General features: G+C 42.7%; 1 protein-coding gene across 2 annotated transcripts in view; it reads right to left on the bottom strand.

The window, feature by feature from the left end:
- rnf213b (ring finger protein 213b) overlaps positions 1-18,247 on the bottom strand; it is a 43,268-nt gene extending 25,021 nt beyond the window's left edge. Inside the window, exons 1-25 of one of the 2 annotated variants that reach the window (XM_049563225.1) lie at positions 18,162-18,247; positions 16,059-16,143; positions 15,258-15,967; positions 15,023-15,178; positions 13,864-14,033; positions 13,481-13,776; positions 13,157-13,404; positions 12,830-13,036; positions 11,273-11,486; positions 11,125-11,180; positions 10,884-11,049; positions 10,649-10,798; positions 9,245-9,343; positions 9,014-9,142; positions 8,644-8,809; positions 8,366-8,551; positions 8,134-8,274; positions 6,652-7,283; positions 4,713-4,872; positions 4,400-4,617; positions 4,167-4,310; positions 3,928-4,080; positions 1,427-2,738; positions 1,068-1,252; positions 836-988 (exon numbers count right to left, since the gene is read on the bottom strand). In XM_049563225.1, the coding sequence (XP_049419182.1) occupies positions 836-988; positions 1,068-1,252; positions 1,427-2,738; positions 3,928-4,080; positions 4,167-4,310; positions 4,400-4,617; positions 4,713-4,872; positions 6,652-7,283; positions 8,134-8,274; positions 8,366-8,551; positions 8,644-8,809; positions 9,014-9,142; positions 9,245-9,343; positions 10,649-10,798; positions 10,884-11,049; positions 11,125-11,180; positions 11,273-11,486; positions 12,830-13,036; positions 13,157-13,404; positions 13,481-13,776; positions 13,864-14,033; positions 15,023-15,178; positions 15,258-15,967; positions 16,059-16,094 (6,087 nt within the window). In that variant the 5' untranslated portion in view covers positions 16,095-16,143; positions 18,162-18,247. The remainder of the gene's footprint in view (positions 1-835; positions 989-1,067; positions 1,253-1,426; positions 2,739-3,927; positions 4,081-4,166; positions 4,311-4,399; positions 4,618-4,712; positions 4,873-6,651; positions 7,284-8,133; positions 8,275-8,365; positions 8,552-8,643; positions 8,810-9,013; positions 9,143-9,244; positions 9,344-10,648; positions 10,799-10,883; positions 11,050-11,124; positions 11,181-11,272; positions 11,487-12,829; positions 13,037-13,156; positions 13,405-13,480; positions 13,777-13,863; positions 14,034-15,022; positions 15,179-15,257; positions 15,968-16,058; positions 16,144-18,161) is intronic. The other variant, XM_049563226.1, reaches the window with a different exon arrangement.
- Positions 18,248-23,839: the final 5,592 nt, after the last annotated feature.

The raw sequence follows: 23,839 nt of genomic DNA, 5'->3' as shown, positions 1-23,839 counted from the left end.
TACTGTGTGATTGTAAAGCTAAACCCTGTTCTTTTTTCCTGAACCCAACCACGTGTCTGTTTTTGAAGGAAAAGAATTTTGATTTTGAAAGAAACTGTTCTGTTTCCTGTGAAAACAGAAGTGTATTTTGAAAGAAGACAATGCAGCTAACAGGCTAAATTTGACACGGGGTCTCAGAACACCAACAACCAACACACCCAGGGTACCTTGGACGTCGTATCTCAAAGCGTAAGTCCATCGCCAAATGTCGATATGTGACTAGGTCGGCATGAGAATGTGTTATGCGGAGGGGCTTCTAACTAAGGTGGCCAATGCGAAAACACAAATATCCCTATCTAGAACCAGTGTTTGGTTTGTCCATTCAAGGCTACTGTAGAAACATGACAGTGCAACCTGGCAGCTCCCTAGATGAGGACCTGCTCCCTATGAAGATATAAACGGCTCATTCTGAGATAACAAAGAGACAGTGATTGTTATTTTCAGGTGATTATACACTAAAGAAAACATCTTACATTCCATTTATGCAAATATAATCCCTTTAATCCTAAACACTGGGCCTTTAAGGCATTGAATTCAGAGAGTCAATACAGAAAAGGTCAGTGTAGATAAAGTCATTCTTTCAGTGAATGTTCCTCTTCTTGTCTAAGGCTTGGCATTTGTTTATGTCCTAAAGAACACTTTGTTGTCACTAACGTCTGGGCACTAATGCACAATGCAATGTGGCAGACCTTGTCCACATAGGTTAGCAGTCTTGTTTAATGTCTGAAGATATGCACAATAAAATGACATTTTAAAAATTTGTTTTCTGACAGTTATCTGAGAAAGAAGTTAATACCTGTTTTAGCTGGATGTGAGGGGACGTATTTGCTCGTAGGACCTCCACAGTGATCAAGTGAGCTGCGTTCCTTCTCCACAGCATGCCATGGCTGTCGCTCAAACAGCCCAGAACCAAGAGATGGAACAGGAGCTCCTCCAGACCTGAACGAACCTGTCAGGTAACAAAAGTGAATAAGAAGACAGACACAACCAACAAGTCATCTGCAGAGATAAAATGCTTGCACACTTACTCCAGCGGTGTCAATGTGAAGGAGAACTGGGTCATGCTCTCTCAAGGGTGCAAGTCTCTCTGATAGACTCTTAATCAGGGAGTTGGTATCAACGCATGGCTCAATCAGTCTGATCCTGATATGTTTTGCTCTGGGAGATTTCTGCTGGAACTTCTCAAACAAACGATCCACATAAAGGGATTTCCCTGTTGACAGACAAAAAGATGTACTCTGTTTGTAAAGATATCCATAAATCAATTTGAATTTTGTCCCTGAAAGCCCCTATGTGTAACTGATCATGGGTTTTTATGTGATAGCATAAGAGTTAATATGTTGTAAAAGCATCTTTATAATTGCATGCCATTTAGGGTTACTCTTACCAACTGCAGGGCGCACAGATGACACCATCCACACTGAGAGCTGATCAGGAGAAATCTGTGCGACAGGGTTTTGTGGAAACGTGTTTTGCGAGAAGTGGTGATGTAGATATTTTCTGGCAGTCTCTGGTGTTAGACCCACACCAGCCTGTACTTTGTCATTGCTGAAGAAAGAGGGCACATATCTGTGTTGGTGCACAACCGGGCTGACTATTATCAAGCGATAATGTGGGTTGGCACTTCTCTCAAGACCCTCAAACAGCTCCCCCAAAGCCACACTGACATCATATCCCAGCAGCCCCGGATTGACAAGAGAGTATATCTTCTGCCAGTTTTGTCTGCCTTGGCTGAGAGCTCTGCGGAGAAAGATCTCCACCTCCTCCTCCGTGGTTTCCTCCCTGCAGACTAGAACCTCATCAGTAGACGGCAGAGGCTGTTCTGGACTCTGCATGTAAAAAGACAGGACGGTGGTAAAAACTTCTGCACTGGGACAAACCACAAGATTGGGCTTTCCCTCCTGAAGAACCGGTGGAAGGTTCCTGATCATGTGTTGCTGGTTCATTTCAGAGAGGCACGAGAGGAAGCGGCCCAAAGAGGAGATGTCCAAGTATTCGTTGAGGTACTGGGACATGTTGTTCTTGAATCTACACCAGAGATCTTCAAGACTGTCCTCATCACACTTCTCGAGTAGAGAGCTCTCTGCAGCATCATCATCACATTTCATGGCACCATCATGTTCATCCTCTGATGAGAACTCCATCAAATCGTGAGCCTCTTCCACGTCCTCTTCAGTGTGTCCCCGTAAAGCTGGTGTTAAAACCGACTGATCTTCATCATCATCATCAAACTCAACATCTTCCAGTTCGTCTTGGTTTGAGGTCATACTTGCTGCATTAATGTAAGCAACTCTCACATCAGTTAGAGTGCACTGAGGCTTTATGGGGCAAAGCAGATGCCACAGCTGTGGAGGAACCGCTGCCTGCCGTTGACACACTTTGTGTATCCATTGGCACAGGTACACCATCTGCTCTGAGGTGTAGTGGTTCAGCAAGCTGAAGGTGGAGCGCATCTCACTGATGAAGGAGCGCCATTCCTTTTGGCAGCTGTCCATGGAGTTAGACAGCTTCTGTAGCTGCTCAGTCACCTCGCCGTAGTACGTCATCTCCTTACCCTGCAGGGATAAGAAGTTGGCTTTGATGCACGGCTGCTGTTGTGGGCAGCACTCGACCTCAGCACGCCATTCCCTGAAGAGCATGTTGCCAGATGTTTGCATCTGGAGAAGGATGGTGCCCAGTCTCTGAACTCCTTCAAAGACCTACAGAGCATGTGGACAGAGGTGTTGAGATTCATTCAGTTAATCTTAGAAGATCATTTCAACCACAAACTTTGGGCTTCAAGCTGAAATCTTTGGCTTCTATTGGTTTAAGTTGAAGTAAATTTTTCTGGAACAATGGATCAGATGATTATATGTAGGATAAAGACATGAAAGGTGCCAGTCATGGTGACTCACATTCACAGTTATGTGACTCTTTCACTGCCCTAAATTCTCCAGCGCTGTTTCAGTACAGTTTTGGTTTTATTCAAACAACAACCTCAGTCTGAAAAATGAAGGCAATGTGGAAGTGCCCAAAACCTGCAGTTCCTCTAATGGCCACTTGAGGCTGGCTCCAAGAGCGAGTCAATCCCCATAGACCCCCATATTAAAACTTTACAGCAGAAATAAACATGTACAGGGTCTGGATTGTTATATAACTCACCGTTAAGGAGCTACTAAGGATTAAAGTTATGCATAATTAGAGTGTGGCCTCGTTGAGTGACAGGTGGGTGCCGTCCATTGACAAGTCACTACCACAGTGACAATGGTTGGTTGAGTTAAGTAACCGTGGCGTAATCAGGCCCCCAGGAAATGTGTCAGGCTTTGAAGCTAATTTTTATAGTGGCCTCTCAGGTGATGCCCTGCCATCCAAAAAGACTTTTTCCCGTTGACTTACATTGGAAAAAAAAGACATTTGTAAATCAATGTATACATTTTTTTTGACTGTCACAACCTGGAGATAACACTCCTTTCAATATTGAGTTTTAATCCATTTGGTCCAACAACATTTGAAAAGTCCAGAAGGGACGCACAGTTGAATAAATGTATTCCATTTCAAGTTAGCGGAACGCTAAACTAGAATTAGGCGGCTTGGCTGGCGGAAGTCTCTGGTACATCTGTGCAGTGGTTTGCACAATGCGGGTGCACTGCTCAATCATCTGAGTAATTTTAGACACAGCAGTTGAACCATTTTGACTTGTTGCGCCACTGAGCAACTTTCAGAAGAATGAATGAAGCCCCGACGTAAACGCTGTATCCAGGTCTCTTACTACATCTATGGTGTAACCCCAGATTCAGAATGGACCCATGACCCACCAGTTGGGAACCACTGATTTAAATAACCTCTTTCCAGTGTACATTGTGCAGAAAAATACACACCTCAGCGTTACATTAAAAGCTGCTGACTGACCTCAGTGAACCTGTTGACTTGCTCTCTGCCATGCTCCCCTTTAGACGACATGAGCATGAGTTTGTTCTGCAGCTCCAGCAGGTCCTCAAGCTTGTAGCTCTTCTCCTCTCGTCCCATTTTCACTGTGACCTGCACCATGTTTTGTAGACATCTCTGCAAACAAGTCCAATAAGTTACATGGATTCAGTCATCTGTGCCTTATCTCTGACATATATTATAAAGGAAGTTTTTCCACCTACCTTCTCCGTGTTGAGATCAGACCATCCTATGTGATAAACTCCATGAGCATTAATAGAAGAAGCCAAGGACAGAGAGGACTGCTCCACAGAGCCATGAGTCTCCTTCATTTCTTTCAACCAGCTCAGCAGGCGAGTCGACTCTCTCTGGAAAACAAACCCAGTGGCATCACCATCACTTTACCAGAGTAACATAGCTTTATGTTCTGCTTAATAAATAAGGCAGAGGTCCATACCAGTTTGTCTGGCAGCTTCTCATCTCTGTTTTGGGTGTCCCACACCTGCTGAGCACACCTCATGAAGTCCTCAAAGCCAGCTCGGGGGGACAGGGAGTAGAGCAGAGGAGCGTAGCCCATCACTGCGTCATGGAAACAGGCCACCTGGTCGATCTCTCTGTCGTTCTCTCCAGCAGATATGGAAGCCAGGTCGACATACACCTTCACATCGCTCATGTCTGTTGAGGTGATAAAAAAGAGAGCATGAAGGCATCGTCTGCAAAAATGAAGGCAGTTTATGTTTTTGGTTTCATGTGGAGATTCTTTCCCTCACCCTTTAGGTTCTCTCTGACCCAGCTGACCAGAGTTTGGCTCGCTAGAAACTCTTCCAGGCAGGCGGTGTGCCGCTTTGTGACTGTGGAGAGTTGCTGTTTGGCACGCAACAGGTCATCACTGAGGGACCCCAGGGTCCTCTGCTTAAATGTCTCTTCTTCCTGTTAAACAGCCGCATACATCATTCAAGAGTTAGACATTCAAATACCTGCTTTGCTTCTGCTGGACAGCAGTTTTCACCTCCTGCTTTTCACTCATATTTTATATTTTAAGAAGCTGTAAGCGACATTCAGGGCACAACTGTGAGTCTGTTTATACCTGGTATTAAGATGCATCCTGGGGATCTGGTCACAAGTGGACAGTGATAAATACAAGTGTATTGTTATCTGATCCTTCCAACCAATTTGATGTGGGACACATCTGACCACATATCTTGTAGCGTAAATGTTAATGCGTCCTGATGTGTCCCCAACACGACTACGTCACCAGTACAGGAGGTGGTAGTTGTTTTGGTGACAGTGCACTAACGCTCTATAAGTCACCCCATCTTACGATGCTTTGGACGAAGTGTTGCATGACGGTCTGTTGTTTTGTACGGAAGCTCAATATAATTGAAGAAAACATGACCCGCTTGTTTAGTTTAATCCAGTTTTACTTTGTTTTGGGTTTGAGACACTGGGAGATACTCTTGTTTTTTATCGAGCTCTCAAGAAAGGAATAAAAGCGTCTGTTGTTCAATTGCTCTCTTAACTCAGAAAAAAATACTCAGGAAAAAAAGAAAAAATTACCACGAAAAACAGAAAAAAAAATTACCACGAAAAACAGAAAAAAATTACCATGAAAAACAGAAAAAAAAATACTCAGAAAAACAAAAAAAAATTACCACGAAAAACAGAAAAAATTACTCAGTAAAACAGATTTTTTTTAATTTGTCAAGTGAATGCAATACGCTCCTGTAGGTTTTGCTCTGTGGAAGGAGACGTTTGAATTCTGCTGACAGCGATATCTCTAGTTGTACTGACACAACCGCTAACGTTACAAGAGAGCATGCTAGCAAACGGCTAGCGAAAGTGCGCTAGCTGGTGAGATACACGCAGTGGGTTCAAATGCATGAGCCACCCAGGCCCCCAGCAGACGCGCGACAGACGTGTTCAAACACCAGAGTGACACCGTTGCACTGCACACACATTCCCAAGCGCCAATTTATAAACTGACTTTTGGAACGCAGCAAAGCGTACCGCATGTCATGAGACAAGGATCAACTAATCACAGATGGCAGATATCTTTTCCTTCCTCCCTAAATATCAGTCTGTGATAAATATGGAGGAGTTGATCATGTTAGTGCAGAGCTGCCAGAGCTTTACATCTGTCCCACAGACAACAGGCCGACACACAAACTGCTCCTGGATGAAGATCAGCCTTGCTGGTAAATAGGCCGTGATACGGTGCTTGTTGAGCAACTTGCCGCCGCACTCTTGAAAGCTGGCACAGAAAAAGACAACAGCAGCACCCAGTGCCTGACCTCGTGGAGACGGTAATTTTATATGCGGCACTTGAATTTATTTGGCTTTATGCACCACTGAGCAGGCCCCACCTCCAACGCTGTATCCAGTTCTCTTTAAGCATCCATTGCTCTGCCACAACAAAGAGCAGAGAAGCTGGAGTGGCAGCAGGGAGCGCGAGTTTATCCTCTGCTCAGGAAGCCTTTACTCCATTATAACTAACGTTTGCTGCTGTATTAATGCTCTGAATGTCACATACAACTCCTTTACATATACTGATAGTAAAATACTAATCTCTTATGTTGTGAATATTATGAATAAAAATTGTTAAGAAAACAAGAATAACAAAAGCATGCTTTCTTCTGACGAGCACGCTGCAGCTCAATTCCTCTGTAAATACTGTAATTAGAATTTAAAGTCAGAGCTTAAGACCATTACCAGTTGGCTCAGAGTGTCAATTTCTGTGAAGTTCCCAGAAAGCCTCATTTTCTCAGCGATTCTCAGCATTGCGCTGGCTGCAGCTGCGGCCTCGTGGAGCTGTCGGTACTCCTGGATCTGACCCAGCCTCAGCCCCACCCAGTCCTCCTCAGGCTTGAACCGTCCTGACTCACAAACCATCTGTGACATCACACTCAGCTCCTTCTTCAGTAGTTTCCCGTCTCCCTGGTCACCAGACTCCACCAGAACCTGATCGAGCTGCCTGAAAGTGATGTTTGCATTTGCAATGCTGACGCCAAGCTGGCAGAACTCTGTCAGCAGCGGCCTCCAGATGTTTTCACAGACCTGTGTTAGGGTGACTTGAACGGGAGCTAAGCAGGGTTGCCTCGATGAGGCCAAAGATGCAGCCCCCTGGACCCAGGAGGACAGAATCAGGTTGCTGTGATGCAGTTTGTGCATCTCACTGGCCATTTTCAGAGCATTCATACTGATCTTATACCAGAGGACCTGAGAGGGGCCCGTCTTCCCCAGCTTCCCCTCTGCATCAAAGGACTGAACGAGCACCAGTTTGTTCAGGCTCACGGTCTGGAGGTCTGCGCTGTGCTGCTCCTCCAGAGTCGACATCTCAGGAACTGGTTAAACAAGAACCATGTTACTATAGAAACCACCACAATACATCACCGAACTCTGTAAAAGTCCTCTAACTTAAAGGCATTCAAGTTGGTATAAAGGTATGATTTTTGGCTGGATCGCAGCATGCAAGGCCAGACCTACAATCACGAGTCCATCACCAAGTGAGTGAATGAGCAAGTGATGACGTCAGTCCTGTGTAACTGTATAGTGTGGTGCAGGGATGACATATTTTTGTAGGCCAGCCCGAAGGTTATCAGATCTTGGGTTTTTGTAAAAAAAAAAAAAAAAGCTCTGTGGCAAACAAACGTTTATGATAATTACATGTTTGTTTAGCAAGATAATGTCTGCCTGTCTCAATTAGAGGCCTGGTCTGGTTGTAAATCAGTTTTTTTCAAAACGAAAATGAGAAACGATTCTGTTTTCAGCGGATTGTTTTTGTGTAAACATGGCCTAAGACTGAAAGCTGACTAAAATGTTTGAACTTTCATCAACTAAAACTAGGAATGATAAAAATGACTAAAATGTGACTAAAACTAATCATTTCCATCTAAAGACAAAGATTAAATGTAATATAGCTGTCAGAATTAACTCTGCTCTGATGGGGGCCAATGATAAATGATCAGTGAATACAGCTCCAGAGGAAGCAGCTCCCTTCTACTGTGTGACTGTGTCTAGGAGCATCGTTCTTCCTTTTACATGAATGTTTGGGCTGGACAACAACAGCGGGGTAAAGTCTATACCTGAGTGACTGCCACCACTTCCTGTTTCAAATTAAAAGCCCTCTGGCGCTGCATAAACGGTCCAGTCGTATACAAGGTTTTGACCTTGTCTTATTTTAGTTACACTGACCTGTGATGCTTTCCGTAACCTTTGCCATCATCTTAATCAGTGTGTCCATCTGCTGTTTCCTCTGCTTGAAAGAGTTCAGGTCCTTCTCTCTCTGAGCCAGAACAAAATCTGCATCGACAGGAACCGCCTTGTTTTTCTTGTCTGTTGAAGAAACAATGCAGCTATTATCAATTAAAGGAGAAATTATATGTAGTAATCATAGAAGATTTTTTTGTGATGTCAAGGTTCATACACTGCAGGTGAAGTCTCTTAAACTGCTCCCTATGTTTCAGGCAGCTCTGTAGGTGTCCCAGGAGCACATGTCCCTGAAGCAGAGACTCCACCAGAGAGTGCAGCGCAGTCAGACAGCTGTGGACGACCTGACCGGCAGCGTCATCCACGTGGATCGACTTCCAATCACCTGGGCCAAACGATGACACTGTGACCATTAGAAAACTATAAAAGCACTGAGGAAGTAAGATTAAAATATATATAAAGCAAATGAATGAAATAAATGATGAAATGAAGTACTGTGAGACAGCAGGTGGTTCATGGCGGACTGCGGATCGAGCAGCTGGACGACAGAGTTGTCTCTGAATCGTGCCGCTGACTCAACGACAACAGCAGACAAGACAACATCAGGGAGGTCCTTCACCTTAGAGCTGAGAGTCCGCATCAGGTCTCCCTCCTGCCCTCTCTAGAAACATAAACAAGTCATCATTTATTTAATGCAAGGGGTCTGACCTGCTTGGTGAGAGGATTAACTACAGCTGAACATCTGGATGAGGATCTTAGTAAAGAGATAAATGCTATCAAAGTGTCTTGGCCAGTGGTGACTGAGACTAGCATGATGGGACACGACTGGATCGCCTGGACAAACATGCATCAATAGTCACCGTACCTGGCAGATTGTCTTGATAGCAGAGTGACACAGCTCATCGAAACAGGTCTGTACATCATCATCACTTCTCCTTATAGCTGCCAAGGATGAGTCGAGACAGCAGAGCAGGACTTTGTCCTCGTCACCGGCCTGCGAGGAAAACAGATTTCTGAAATCTCTGCTGTTCTGGGATTAAACTTCAGGTGAAACTAAAACAAGACAAATCATTTTAATCGATAAGCAGTCACTGACCTTGGAAATCCTCTTCTTCAGGTCTTTTCTCAGGCTCAGCCTCCAACCGGATGAAACCTCCTCGATGGAGCATTCCACCTTCAGCAGCGCATCCCACAACTAATGATTCAACACAGTCAGAACATTAAACACTCTTATGATACTCTATGACACTATGAAGGAAGTGAAGGAATGAAGGAAATCTGAAATGACTGCATTAGAGTCAATGGAGCACAGCTGTGGTGTTGTCGGCCTGATGCTACGTTATGATTGGCCAGTCCCTGACTTGAGGGTTTCCACGTAGGCGCATGGAAGGGCAGAGATGTGTGCTCTCTCTGCCGTAGGGTTTTTGTGTAGGCCCGAGGAAATGACCGCTAAATATAATACTGCAAATGGAAATTAAGTGTCCTTTGACTGAAGGGTTCCTGACTGAGCTACAGTTATACAACTTACTGTACGAGCTCAGCAGTGAACAAGAAGGAATGAAGCCAAAGTCAACAGAATAATGACGTAAACCACTGGAAAATTTGGCTTAAGGATAAAAAGGCGCACTTAAAACTAGAAGAGATGAGCTACTGCAGCCAAGGCTCTATTAATGCACTCCACCCCCATTTTGTGGCAAAAACGCCTAAAATGACATACCCGAATTAAAATGACTGTAGCTTCTGGACCGCTCTGACTACATGCATGCATGAGGTCTTGCCAGAAAGAAAACTCCCTGAAGTTTCTTGTGAAAGTGTCAGAAACACTCTAGGTGATACAGAGACAGAGTAATGGGCCTCTGAAGTCAGTAAAAGAAGAAGAAGAAGTAGATTTTGCCTAAAATAAGATAAAAAATGTATTTCAGGATGAATAACTGTCTGTGGCTTCATCTGAGCAGGTAAGTGACACTGTGGGGCTGTAGGCACACTATCAATGAACACTTGTTTCAAATTTGAAGAAGACTGCTCAAAGTATGACCATTCTACAGTGTTTTTACCATGAAAAGATCCAGGCGGAGCTCCAAATGACAAGTCGGTCACTTGGCTTCAAAACAGTACTATCAGTGATCAAACAACACTCAGCCAGCTTCAGACATTGTACCTTATTGAAATCAGGTGTGATTATGATAGCTGACATCGTCGTCCAAGCGGAGTTAGAGAGGTTAAAAAAATATCACAAGGCACGGCAGACTTTCCTTATTTTAACAAATTCTCCTGCACCAGTCCTAATGAATCAATAAAGCCTCTGTACATTAATATTTATTCATACGATTCTTCAAATGTTCCTTTTTGTTGCTGCTTTCATTGTTTTTCTATTCGTCTTATTAATAACTTTTATTACCTTTATTGCATCTCTTTACATCTCTGAATGCTCATGTGCCCTGGTCTATCTGTTCAGGTTTAATGCAAAGTCAAACAAAAAACAGACAAATATTCTGTGTACCTCAATTTCCTTTGGGTAGGTGAGTGATTTGGATGTCGTCATGAGGGATTTTTGCAGAAGTTCATCTCTCCACTCGCTGATCTGCTGCTGCACGGCGCGTAGCTCATCCAAGAGCTTCTGCCTTAAGGTCTCAAACTCATCCTCTGAGGACTGAAGGCACGAAATGAAAACAGTGAATTAAAGTATCTGCTTCATAAAGCAGCAGACAGAGTGCACCATAAACAGAGATTAGTACCTCTGTCTTCAGTTTGGAATCCAAAATCTCTGCCAGTTTCAACACCAGCTGGTAGGACAGGACTGCAGCCGGGTACCACGGGACGAGACGCACCATCCCACATGTGCTCTTCATCACACTGATGCTGCTCATGAAGGCTGGCTTGATGTTTCCAGAGTCCATCATTCTGCAGAGAGGAAGCAGAAGTTAAAGAGAGCACAACATCACAGTGCATCAATGTGAATATTTCAGATGTCCTCACCTGTCCTTCTCTTTGTCTACCTTCTGCAGTATATGAGTCAAGGATTTCTCAGTGTGCTGCACATAGAAACAAATATCACGAAGTTCACTTTAAAGACAAAACAAAATTATTTTACATATTAAACATTGTCATCTGTAGATTTTCCCACCTTTACAGTGTCCTGTGCTCTGTTGTTATCCCTTATCTCGCCACATTTTCGTAGCCGGTACAGCAGACTCTGGATCAGGTGTTCTGCAGGTACTCCCGCCAGGTCTGAAAATTCGGGAAGATCATCGAATGCAACCAGAGATAACCAGCTCATCAGGAGCAGAGGCTCCTCTTTAGCCAGAGACAAGCGTGTCTGGATCAGACTCAGCATTCTCCTGTGGGAAGGAAAAAAGAGTTACTTAAAGGAATATCTCACCCACAAAAGGATAATTTCTATATCAATTACTCAACACATTACGTTGAATTTGTGAAGACAACTTTGTCTTACTCGCATGCCTCCACGGTGAACGAAGAATCCAAAAACAGAGAAAATTCTTGATGAATTGACGTCATAGAGGAATATGTTTTATCCAGTCGTATGCTCAAAACTTCCCAAACAGAAAACCTTTACGACAGAGAACTGAACCTAAAGTGAAACTTATCTATGCTCTCTTCAAAGCCAGACTCCACTGATGGAAACAGCCTTGTTAGAAACAAGAGGCAAACTCAGAGCTAAAAACTGTGGAAGTGCCAAAAACTGCAGTTCCTCTAATGGCCACTTGAGGGTGGCTCCAAAACAGAGACAGTCCCCCACAGACCTCCATCTTAAAATGTCCAACTCTACAACAGAAATAAACACGTTCACAGCCTGGTACAAAAAACAGTTTTGGTCTTTATAGCTAATTTCAACATTCATAACAACTGTACAGGGGCTGAATTTCCAATGCGACAAAGTCAGTTAGGTAACATAACCATCGCGTAACCCTAGATTTAAAGAGCATAGGCGTAGCTGTAGCTGTTACTATTTCAGCGTGTTTTCAGTTCATGAAAGTTGTGTTGGTTGCCCAAAAAAGTCTTGTTCAGCATTTGGTTGAACTAACAAAACCTCTAAAGAGTCGGATGTTCAGTACTTCCGGGACGAAAGTTTTGTTTTTATGATTTTTTTTTACTAGCAAAAATTAGCATTATCACATTTAACCATAGCTGAAAATGCACCGTGCTAATCAAGCTTGCAGCTAGCATTAGCGTTATCTCCACCCTCTCATTTAAATACGGTCACTTCTGGCTCTAAAAATCCAAGATGGCGACGGCCAAAATGTCAAACACAAGGCTCCAGAACAGAAGTCTAAAAACCAATGGATGACATCACGGGGGCGGTGTCCATTATTTAATACAGTCTTTGATCAGAAAGGGACGTCTGTCTGGGAAAACTGAGACTGCCTAAATGAGACTTGGATTGTAAACTTCAGTGAGAGTTTGTAAACTGATGTGTCGATATAGATTTGTTTTTTGTTTAACCCGGACCCCTATGACTTCAATTCATCAAGACTTCTTTCGGTTTTTGGATTCTCCGTTCACCGCGGGGGCGTGTGAGAAAAGCTACGTTTTCTTGACAAATTCAACCTAAGCCTGGGTGAGTCAATGAAATACAAATGATTATTTTGGGGGTGAAGTGTTCCTTTAAACAAAATATGATCCGTTATTTCAGGAAAAGAAGAACGCTTTGAGACAAACTCACTTTCTTTGGTCAGAGTGGAGCTGTATACTCTCCCTGAACCTGCTGAACTTGACATTTTCGAGTCCCGACCAGTTCTCCTCCTCCACAGCTGGACCCAGTTTCATAGCGTCTGCTCCCGGCTGTCTGAGCCTGAAGAGCAGAGGAACGAGCAGGACGAGCTCCGGCACTGACTGCTCCACACAGATGTTCATCAGACCCAACACAATGCTGAAGAGAAGACATGGAGAAGTGAGAGAATGTGTCAGACATCAAGAGCTCAGATCAAGTGTGAGGAGTGCCTGTAAAAATTGTTTTGAAAGATAGATCTAGATCTTTTGTTGAACTCACAATTGCGCATTTTGGAAAGAACTGAGAAACCAGTCCAAGTTTGTTTTGTCCATCGTGGCCTCTGAGGACACCAGGAGACACAGCTTCGCCCAGCCTCTCACTCCAAGATTGATATTACACTTCCTGGTAACCATGAACACAGACATGCCCTGAGCAAGAGAACTGGAGCTCCTCCAGTTGCCTGGGAGTTTCTCCTTCTGCTCGCCTTTTAAGATCTGAACCAAAGTCTCACAAATCAGCTCTGATGTCTGTAAATAAAAAGACATTTAGTTACTGGTGGAATACAATAGATGCTTTAAATCTTACTCTTCCTGTTGCACCAACCTTGACCATGGGAGGTTGAGAATTGTCCAGGAACTTCATCCTTGTGTGTGCAGAACCGAGACTCATCATAAAATGCTCCAGGCTGTCACACAAGCTCATGGTGCTCTGTTTGTCTGACGGGGACCACTTCTGGAAGATGCTGTTGAGCAGAGTCCTCGCTGCGGCCTGCCAGGCGTCTGATACCTCAACAGCTTTTGACCTCTGCAAGCCGAAAAACTGAAGGCCACTTTGAAACCAATTTTGCATGGTGGAACCAGACTCCAGTCGAGCAATGAAGCCTTCATAGAGGTGCAACTCTAGAAGAAACACAGGCGGGTTCATGTTACAGACACAGACTCACAGTGGTGTGTTGACATGCTGCAGCTAAATTCTGTCTTTCTTACCTTTAATCTTTGGGTCATGTGGAATTTGAATGCGTCTCGTGACACTTCCTGAAAGCTCTTTGACTCGTTGCTTTACTTCATACCAATAATCCCACAGTTCACCTCTCCTCAGCTCCCGTTCTTCGACAGAAAGACTTGCTTCTATCAGATAGCCTTCCTCTTTTAGTCCTCTGCACATAAAATGGTGAACATCTGTTATAATGACAGCTTTACTGACGCGACAATAAAAAGTATCAGGATCTTCACTGGTTTGGCTCTGTACTCCTGCATAGTTGTTCACAGTGTAAGATGTCCATAGTCAGGACAATGATCCTCCACATACGGCCAGAGCACAGAGCAAGAGTTTGTAGGGTCAAACCAAGTCTGACACAAGACCTCAAAATATCTTCTACCTGCTGAATAAAGACAAAAAGCCTCTGAAAGAAGCAAGAAGAGAAGCTGTCTGAGCCCAGACACCCTACAGAGGAAACCCATTTCAGCTGCTTGTATCCGTGACCTCATTCTTTCCCTTACCCAAAGCTCGTGACCATAGGTGAGGGTTGGGACTTAGATGGACCAGTAAATCGAAAGCTTTGCCTTCTGGCTCAGCTCCCTCTTCACCACGACAGTCCTGCACAGCGTCTGTATCCCTGCAGATGCTGCACTCAACCACCAATCCATCTCAAGCTTCACTCTACCCTCACTCGTGAACAAGACCCCGAGATACTTGAACTCATTTGCCTGGAGTAGTAACTCACTCCAAACCCTGAAGGGGCAAACCACTGTTTTCCAGTGGAGAACCATGACCTCAGATTTGAAAGTGCTGACTCTGCTGCCTCACGCTTGGCTGTAAACCGCCCCAGGTCATGCTGGAGGTCACGGTGTGATGAAGCCAACAAAATCACATCATCTGCAAAAAGAAGAGACACAATTTGAAGGTCCCCAAACCGGACCCATTCCTTCCCCCACCTGTGCCTTGAGATCCTGTCCATGACTTTCACAAACAGAATCAGAGACAAGGGACAACACCGTTCATCTGATGTGAATCTAAACACCCTCAAATTGAAGCTGAGTCCGAATTTCAGCCTCACAGTCGTTACGTCGCTTCAAATCTGAAGTGCTGGAGTGCAGAGCCAAAAATACCACTTAGTGTATTACAGCTTGTACAATCCATACTCACACAAAATGTGTTATCTTAAAGGGTAAACACCCTCCCTCATAACACATCAGGAGCGTGTCATACTGTGTGTTGAATCTGAACTTCTTGTCCAGCACAGCGTAGATGTGAACGGTGAACATGGGAACAGATGGCGGAGCTCTCACTGGGCTTCGATCACTGCAGAGAGAGAAAAACACACGTTCACAATCACAGCTTCCACCACAGTGTTTGATGTATCTGTTAATATCAGTCTCACCGTGTGCTTTGGGGTGTTTTTGTGGTTTTATCTGCGGCTTTGGAGGCTTCCACACTGGGCTGTTTCTGACTGGTGCCCTCTCCCGACACAGCTTTGGCGTAAGACTTCAGGTTGGCACCTTCTTCACCTTGCGAGTCTCCTGCAGAGGGATTCTTCTCCTTTGACTCTTTCTCAGGTTTTCGTTTCTTGGCTGAATCTGATGACGTTCGCTCACTGTCTGGATTTTCATTCTGAGTCTGAGCAGCGTCTTGCGGTGTGGTTTCAGGTGTAGGTTTGTCCTGTTCTGGCTGCGTCTCAGCAGCATTGTGTGTCTCAGTCTTTTTAGGTGTGTCGTCTTGTTTTGGCACATCGAAGTCTGTCTGTGTTTCCTGGGTGCTCTGACGAACAACTGGAGTTTGTGTGCATCTATTTGTGCCTTTCTGTTTCCTTGTTTGAGTCTGAGCTTCTACCATCTTAGCATCTTTGTGGCGCTCCTCTCCACTGTTGTCCACAGTTTGCAGGTTGTCTTCCTCCACATATTGTGTCTCTGTTGGTACACTCTCCTGAGTCTGGCTGCTCGTGGTCTGAGCCTCCATCTCAGCTGTTCCTGTGCTTTCACTTTTCACATCTGTGTCTCCTTTATCATGTGATGTGTTCCGTCTTCTTCGATTTCTCCTCTTCCTCCTCTCTCCGTCTTGGGCCGTCCTGCTGGGACTGGCTGGTCCATGCTCCTGGAATACACATTAACCATAAGTGTGGTTTTAAATTATTGCATGATGGTTGTAATGCGGTCTGAAATCTGCTCTTATGACTCGTCTCTACCTTTTGTTTTTTCCGGCGTCTTTTGATTGCCTCCATCTGCAGGGACTCTTTCCTCAGGGCAGTCCTTGCTCCCTCTTATCTGTCTCTGAACATAAAAAGCACATAAAGTTACAACCTCAACGCTCTATCCAGGTCTCTTTATACAGGCAGCAGCTCCGGAAGACAGACCTCAATATCCGCAGATTTGACTGGGACAGTTAACGCTGTGAAAGTTTTATTTTGGCATCAAAAGCATAATGTAACTCAAGTGGTCTGAGAGAAAACTAGACTAGAAAATCTAGCAGCTACACGAGGCTGACACCCAGTTAGCAGCTGAAGTAACTCAGATTTTGGGGTTTGTGCTGGCTGGATTCAAGCTGCTGCAGCGGCTGACCAAAGGTCCGTCTCTGGAGCTGTTGCTCACTCTCCTCTCAGGGAAGCAGGCCACAGCGGCGGGCAGCGAGGCGGAGGGACTGTGAGGTGGCTAGCAGCTAGCTATTGCCTCATTTGTGGTCTGATGAACAGAGACGGTGAGTCAACGAGAGACTAAGCAAGCGGGCTGCTTGTAACTCTACGATGAAATCAGATTAAATAAATCAATATATGAGAAATGCTGAGTCACTGCATGAAGCATGTGCATGTGGTCGTCTGGTGGGAGGGGCTTAGGACTGAGAGGGAGAGCTGCAGGAGGAGGGTGTATATTCAGATTTTTGAATGAATGGATGACTTTAAAAAAAATCTTAATAAAAACAAATGACAAAGATAAGAGTGTTTGAAAAGGAGTACACAGAAGGACAACTTACATGTCCCTACCCCCATGTTACATCTCTTCTTTTAACTCATATATTATTTCAACAAATTTATTTACAACTAATAAACAACTGTCCCCGGTCTGTTAAATAAATAAGTAAAAAAACAAACAGTTTATTTACACTTCAGGTACCACCCAGTGTGACAGAATAAAGATGCACATCCTGTCCTCATCAAAATATCTTCTTTTTGTATTGTTAATTTTTTTTCATATTTGTTATCTATTTATTCATTTTTTCAGATTTCTGCCCACTGCTTTAAAGGGATAGTGCACCCAAAAATGAAAATGCAGCCATTATCTACTCACCCATATGCCGAGGGAGGCTCAGGTGAAGTTTTAGAGTCCTCACATCACTTGCAGAGATCCAAGGGGAGAGGAGGTAGCAACACAACTCCACCTAATGGAGGCTGACGGCGCCCCAGATTCAAACGTCCAAAAACACATCATTGAAACCACAAAATATCTCCATACTGCTCGTCTACACTACATTACACGTGAGCGCGGTGCCCAGAGAGGCAGTCAGAGCTACAGGCTACAATGAGGCTAAAAACAGAGTTCAAATGAGGTTTTTCCAAACAACTTTTTATGTCGGGGCTTCAGGACACTTGGATCACTACGGACGAGCAGTATGGAGATATTTTGTGGTTTCAATGATGTGTTTTTGGACGTTTGAATCTGGGGCGCCGTCAGCCTCCATTAGGTGGAGTTGTGTTGCTACCTCCTCTCCCCTTGGATCTCTGCAAGTGATGTGAGGACTCTAAAACTTCACCTGAGCCTCCCTCGGCATATGGGTGAGTAGATAATGGCTGAATTTTCATTTTTGGGTGCACTATCCCTTTAATATCAAAATCAAATCAGACTACAGTGAGAGGAAGTGTCAGAACGAGAAAATGTCACAGCTGGTTTCAAAGTGCATCTCCTCATCTTCACATTTTGAACGATTATTAATTACTTAGAAATATTACACCACTGTGACAAACAAATGACGTCACCTAATCTGTAACACACCACCACCAGAAACACCTCTAAGGCCGCAACTACCACTTAATGTCATTATCAATAAATATGTATAATATTAACATCACTGACTAATTTCAGGTAGTTTGACTTTTCGTTCAGAAACACAAACATGTTATTTAATCACACGGACAAACATTTAAATCCAAGTTCTCTCTCTGAAGCATCACCTGTCAGTCACAGCTGTAATAATCTGTAATAATCCGTAATAATCTGAATTAACTGCAGTTACACTGTAAAAGTGGATCAGAACATTCCAGATGAAACACATTCAGTTTAACGTCATATTTTCTCACCTGTTCAGTTAAAGGTCCGGACAGTGTTTGTGCAGATGTGTGTGTGTGTCAGTCACATCAGCTGCTGAACTACTGAGGAAATGTTTTATATCAGCTGTAACCTCCCGTATGTGACTTCAAGGGAGCGTCGACAAATTCATCCACCTCTCTGACGCTGGCGGTTTTCTTTCAACGTTAACTCAGTCTAAACTAACCGTGCTAACAAATAAAATATGACTCGACATGTTGATGATCTTTAAAACAGTTCTGGTTAAAATCAGTCACATAATAAGCTGTTTTAAAGGTTTTTCGTTATTGAGTCAGTAATATATTTGTTGACTGTCCCTAAATGGAAAGAAGCCGTTCAGTTTCGTTTCTTTCAGAATCTCATCAAACAAGAAACTTAATGCTGCGTTCAAGTGCACACCGGAAGTTTTCACTTTCATTTCACTGTGTCAGCAGATTGGAAACTTATGACCTGTCCAGATTTCTTTATGAGTGTTTAACATTAAGTTACTGTGTGTTTTATACATTTATGATCCCAGCGGTGGAAAAGTCACATTTACTCAAATACTGTATGAGCTACAGGACAAATGTGATGTCGCATACTTGGATATACCTGTAGTCCAGTATATTAAACTTTTTATTTAACTAGTTTTATCTGTAGTTACTTTAATTTTTTTTCTTTAATATCAATTATAGGGAACAGTTAGTTATTTATTTATGAGCTGTTTCCTGTCATTAGATTGAACACACATGCATCCTATAAAACATGCATTATTAGAGATTAAACTATCACCAATATTATATTAAACTGTTCCAACCACAACAGGAAAATTATAATTAATAACAACAATTATTATTATTAATTATTATTAATTTAATGTATTATTAATATAATAATATTAACAATAACAATAAATATTATTATTATTATTATTATTATTATTATTATTATTATTATTAATAATTGTTATTACTTTTATTATTATTATTATTATTATTGTTACTTATATTATTATTTTTGCACCTTTAAAACCAGAGTTTGCAAAGTGCTTTGACAAACAAAGCAAAACAGTGAAGTCGAACCAAAGTAAAACAAAATGAGGATAAAATTTAGATGAGAGAAGACAGAAGATAATGAGAAATACAAAATAAAAATGCTAAAAAAAGAAATAAATAAATAAAAGTAAGTACAATAAAAAGAATAAAGGCACTAACACTGTCTGGTAAATGTAAGGGAGCTGTCAGTGTGAATCAGCAGATTATTCAGTGCTGCATGTGAGGCCGTCAGTTCTCTCAGTGACTGTCGTGTTTGTCCAAGTCAGCTAATCTAGATTCAGGAGCTCATGTTGTTGTTTTATAACTGGATGAATTTATTCAGTTTCAGAATATATCAACATGTCAAAATACATAACAGATTCTTCTGTATTAAAAGTCAAATAGCTTCAGTTTCATCCCAAAGTTCAAACTTCATACCTGCACAGGTGTCTCAGCTACACACAACACACACTGCTGAGCATGAGGCCAGGATATAAATCTATCTGATGCTGTGGAGCCACCTGGTGGTGAAAAGAAATAACTACATATAAATACCGTTGAGTTATTTCATCACCAGTTATTACAAGAGGAAAAACATGAATAATCTTTATATGCAGGGAGGTTAAATTCTTATTTAGTAGTTCTCTTCTGGTTCTTCAGATTAGTTTGGTTTATTCATTCATTCATTTTCCGTACAGGATTCTGACTCTAATGTCGCCAATATTTTGCAGGAACTATTAATAATCATTAATATTCTGAATAAAGATGTCATGTAGAATCATATTGACTTGTCCTGATGTTATATTATCTCCATCATGGTGTCTCTTCTGCCAGGTGAGGAAGATTTTGGGGGATTTAGTGGTCAGAATTCCTTCAGTGTTCATTGTTCAGGAGCTGAATTATCCACAGAGGTCTCTTCCTCTCTAAAACAGACCACCTGCTTATTACTGTGGCCGACGCCAAACACTGTCTAGAGCCAGTGTTTGGTTTGTCTGCTCTGGGCTACTGTAGAAACATGGCGCTGCAACATGGCGATCTCTGCAGACGAGGACCTGCTCCTTATGTAGATAAAAACAGCTCACTCTAAGGTAAGAAAACACAATGATTTTTATTTTCAGGTGATGATACACTAAAGGAAACAGACTTATTGTAATATATTCCATCTCTGCCAACACATCCCTCTACACCCTGCACACTGGAGCTCAAAGTCAAAGTGTCATTTAGAGGCTTTTTGACAAAACCCTGTCTTTCAAAGATAAAAAATATTCATGAACTGAACTCATTTGGAGAACAAAATAAAAGCAGTATCCTCTATGAAACATGACATTATTCCACACCAATCAGAGCCATGGTGTCTGTAAGCGTCATCATCTTCAGTCCTGTGAAACTACAGGTTTAATAACCCTCCGAACCAGCACCCTGGTCCTCCTCCCCTGAGGTCGACTTCCTCTCTTGGTCTCTGGGGCCTTCTTGTCTCCTGGCAGCGCTCCCGAGGGGCGGGGTCTACCTTGGGGCGCTGTGGGGCTCCTTCCTAATCGCACCTTGTCCACGAAGGCCTCCGCTCCTTCGAACTTGGCCGTCAGGTCAGAGAGACGCTCCTTCAGGGTGTTGAACTCGTTGTAGAGATCTCCCAGAGCGTCGGACAGCGGCTGGATCCTGAGGGACGGAACATTAACGCTCATGACTCACACAGATACTCACACCTACAGTGATGATGTGAGAGGAACATATTAAACCAGAGCAGAGTCAAAGCATTAAACGTGAGAACAGGAGTGACCTCACCGTCCGTAGTCGGGCAGCACAGTGTTGTGGTCGTGCAGCAGCAGATCTTTGACCTGCGTCATGATGGCGTATTTCCAGTTGTCTAAGACCAGCGTGAGGTTGGCACATCCTCTGGTGTTCACCCGCTCTGCTGCAGGACGTGAAACACAGAAAGAAAATGATGCACTCGTCCTCTGAGCTCCACAAGCTGAGTGACGTCTAGTTCCTTTATAGTGGAGAGCAGGCAGACAGCTCTGCAGCTGATACCTGTCTGCGGCTCACACCTGAACTATCAGACTGATTAACAGCTCATCAGCTGACAGGAGAAATATGTGTTATTGATTTGAGGTGAACTGTCCCTTTAAAGGTGAAGCAAGTACTACGGCTGCAGAGACATGGACAAATGGAGGTCAGACGGAAGGATGAACAGAAGAAAGAAAGAAAGAAAGAAAGAAACAACAATCAAAAACACAAAAGAAAGAAAAAAGAAGAAAAAGAAACAAAAAGGAGGAAAAAAGAAAGAACAAAAGAAAGAAAGACAAAAAAGAAAGAAAAAAGAAAGACAAAGAAAGAAAGAAAAAAGAAAGAAAGAATGAAAGAAAGAAACAAACAAACAAACAAGGAACAAAAGAAAGAAACAAAGAACGAAAGAAAGAAACACAAAGAACGAAAGAAAGAGAAAAAAGAAAGAAAGAACGAAAGAAAGAAAACACAAAGAACGAAAGAAAGAAAGAGAAAAAAGAAAGAAAGAACGAAAGAAAGAAAACAAAGAATGAAAGAAACACAAAGAACGAAAGAAACAAAGAACGAAAGAAAGAAAACACAAAGAACGAAAGAAAGAAAGAAAGAAAGAAAAAAGAAAGAAACAAACAAACAAAGAATGAAAGAAAGAAAGAAACAAACAAAGACAGAAAGACATTAGTTCCAGTAACAGCTTGACTTCTTATTAAAGGTAAAATCTAAATCTGTGACACGAGTCGTTTCAGTTTCTGACTCTCAGAACTAAAGATATGTGAATTAAACGAATGATCTGAACTCAGCTGAAATGTTTTACACGTCTACATCAAAGAAATAAATCTATTTCATAACTGCTGCATAAAATACAGCACAACCTGATTTAAATTAAACTCAGTCATCAGAAACGTTCAACTTAAAATAAAATAAAATCACTTTAAATTTAATTATTTTACTTAAGGTGTTTTAAATGTGTGTCAGAGCCCCGTGACCTACACACACACACACACACACACACACACACACACAAACTGTTACTGAGCAGTGTTTCACTGTGTGCACAGCACCGCCTCACACTCACACACTTCTTAAAATACTGTTATAACAACAGTAATAATTAAATAAATACATTTAAAATTAGACATTTAAAGCACTTTACTCCAGTTTTAAGACGAGACAGAGTTTCACCTGCAGATCACCAAATATACTCAGACTGATGAAATGTTTCCCGTTGAGATGAAGAGGAGGAAAAGAAGGAACTCTCCAAACTGTCAATTTAGAGTAAAACACAGAAACACCTCAGATGTGTTTAACTTCCTGCTCACCTTCATTCCTGATGTCCCAGTCTGCTCTCTGTTTCTGAGCTGCACACACAGTCACTGAGAAGATGAAGAGAAATCCAGTCGTCTTCATCCTGAAACACACACACACACACACACACACACACACACGTCTGTGAGTCTTTACTGAACTACATTCTGAATTTGCAGGTAATTTCCAAGAGCTAAAACTTCATTTGCAGAAAGTAAAATGTTTCAGCGTACCTGCAGCTTCAGTCCTGAGTCCAATAATAAGCCAGTGAAGAGGGAGCAGGAGGCTTTGTGTCTGCAGGGGAGGAGGAGGAGGAGGAGGAGGAGGAGGAGGAGGAGGAGGAAGGGTCTCCACTCCCATCACACACTGAGCTTCATATATCAGGACGTCACTTCAAAGTCAGACTCAAACCTGCTCAGACTCTCCGTCTCTGTTTTCTGTTACAAGTCCTTCACTCACAGTTTCAGCATCAAAGAAACAAGATGAAACTTTTAATCATATTTTGTCGACACTTTGTAAACGACGATTTAACGAGGTCGAACACAAATGACCACAACGTATAGAAGGTGTAGGAGCTGTAACATGATCTGTGGGAGCTTTGGCTGCAGCATTTGATGTTTTACGGTCACGTCCAACTTACACATTCCTGTTCTTCATCTGTCGTCCATCTGAGGAGGCCAGCCAGTGTCTGATGATGATGATGATGAGGATCATTCAGTCTGGACTCTACCTGCTCTGAAAGCTTGTAAAACACTGTAGTATGGCTGAAAACTTTCCAGTGAGGTGAATTAAAAACACGTGTATAAATCTGACAGTGTCCTGGGGTCTCACTATGAACACAGCGTATGCACTAATCAAGGCCTGAAAGAGGCGTACGAACTTTTTGGAGATAGGAAATGGTGATACAGACGGAGAGGTGAAGCCTGATTGAAGAAATTGTTTAGCATTTTTGGGAGATTTTTGTTTTTTATCCGTACGTACATTTTTAGTTTGGATCTACGCACTGTTTTATGAATGACACCCCATACCTTGTGAAAAACACTTTCTGACTCAATTTTACGGACGTACTTACATGTCCACGACTTCATTAAGTACTTTGAAATAGGTAGGCCTATACGTATAGAGATACAGCCATACACTATTAAGCATAAGCACTGACTACATTTATTCACTTGTTAGGCATTTCTGTCGCTAACTAGCTACCACGTTCAGGTACCCTGCAAAACCTCAAGGCCACGCCCCTTTTTGGGAGCTAGAAAACCACAGCTCCTGTGGACATTAGTGCGATTTGATGAGTTCAGATTTTAATTTTAATAAGTTTGTATACATTATTCATTTGTTTTACTGCCATG

Source organism: Epinephelus fuscoguttatus, linkage group LG20, assembly GCF_011397635.1.
Source record: "Epinephelus fuscoguttatus linkage group LG20, E.fuscoguttatus.final_Chr_v1".
NCBI classification, from domain to species: Eukaryota; Metazoa; Chordata; class Actinopteri; order Perciformes; family Serranidae; genus Epinephelus; species Epinephelus fuscoguttatus.
Note: the sequence above shows the minus strand (reverse complement) of the source record. Positions and strands in the feature narration are given on the sequence as shown.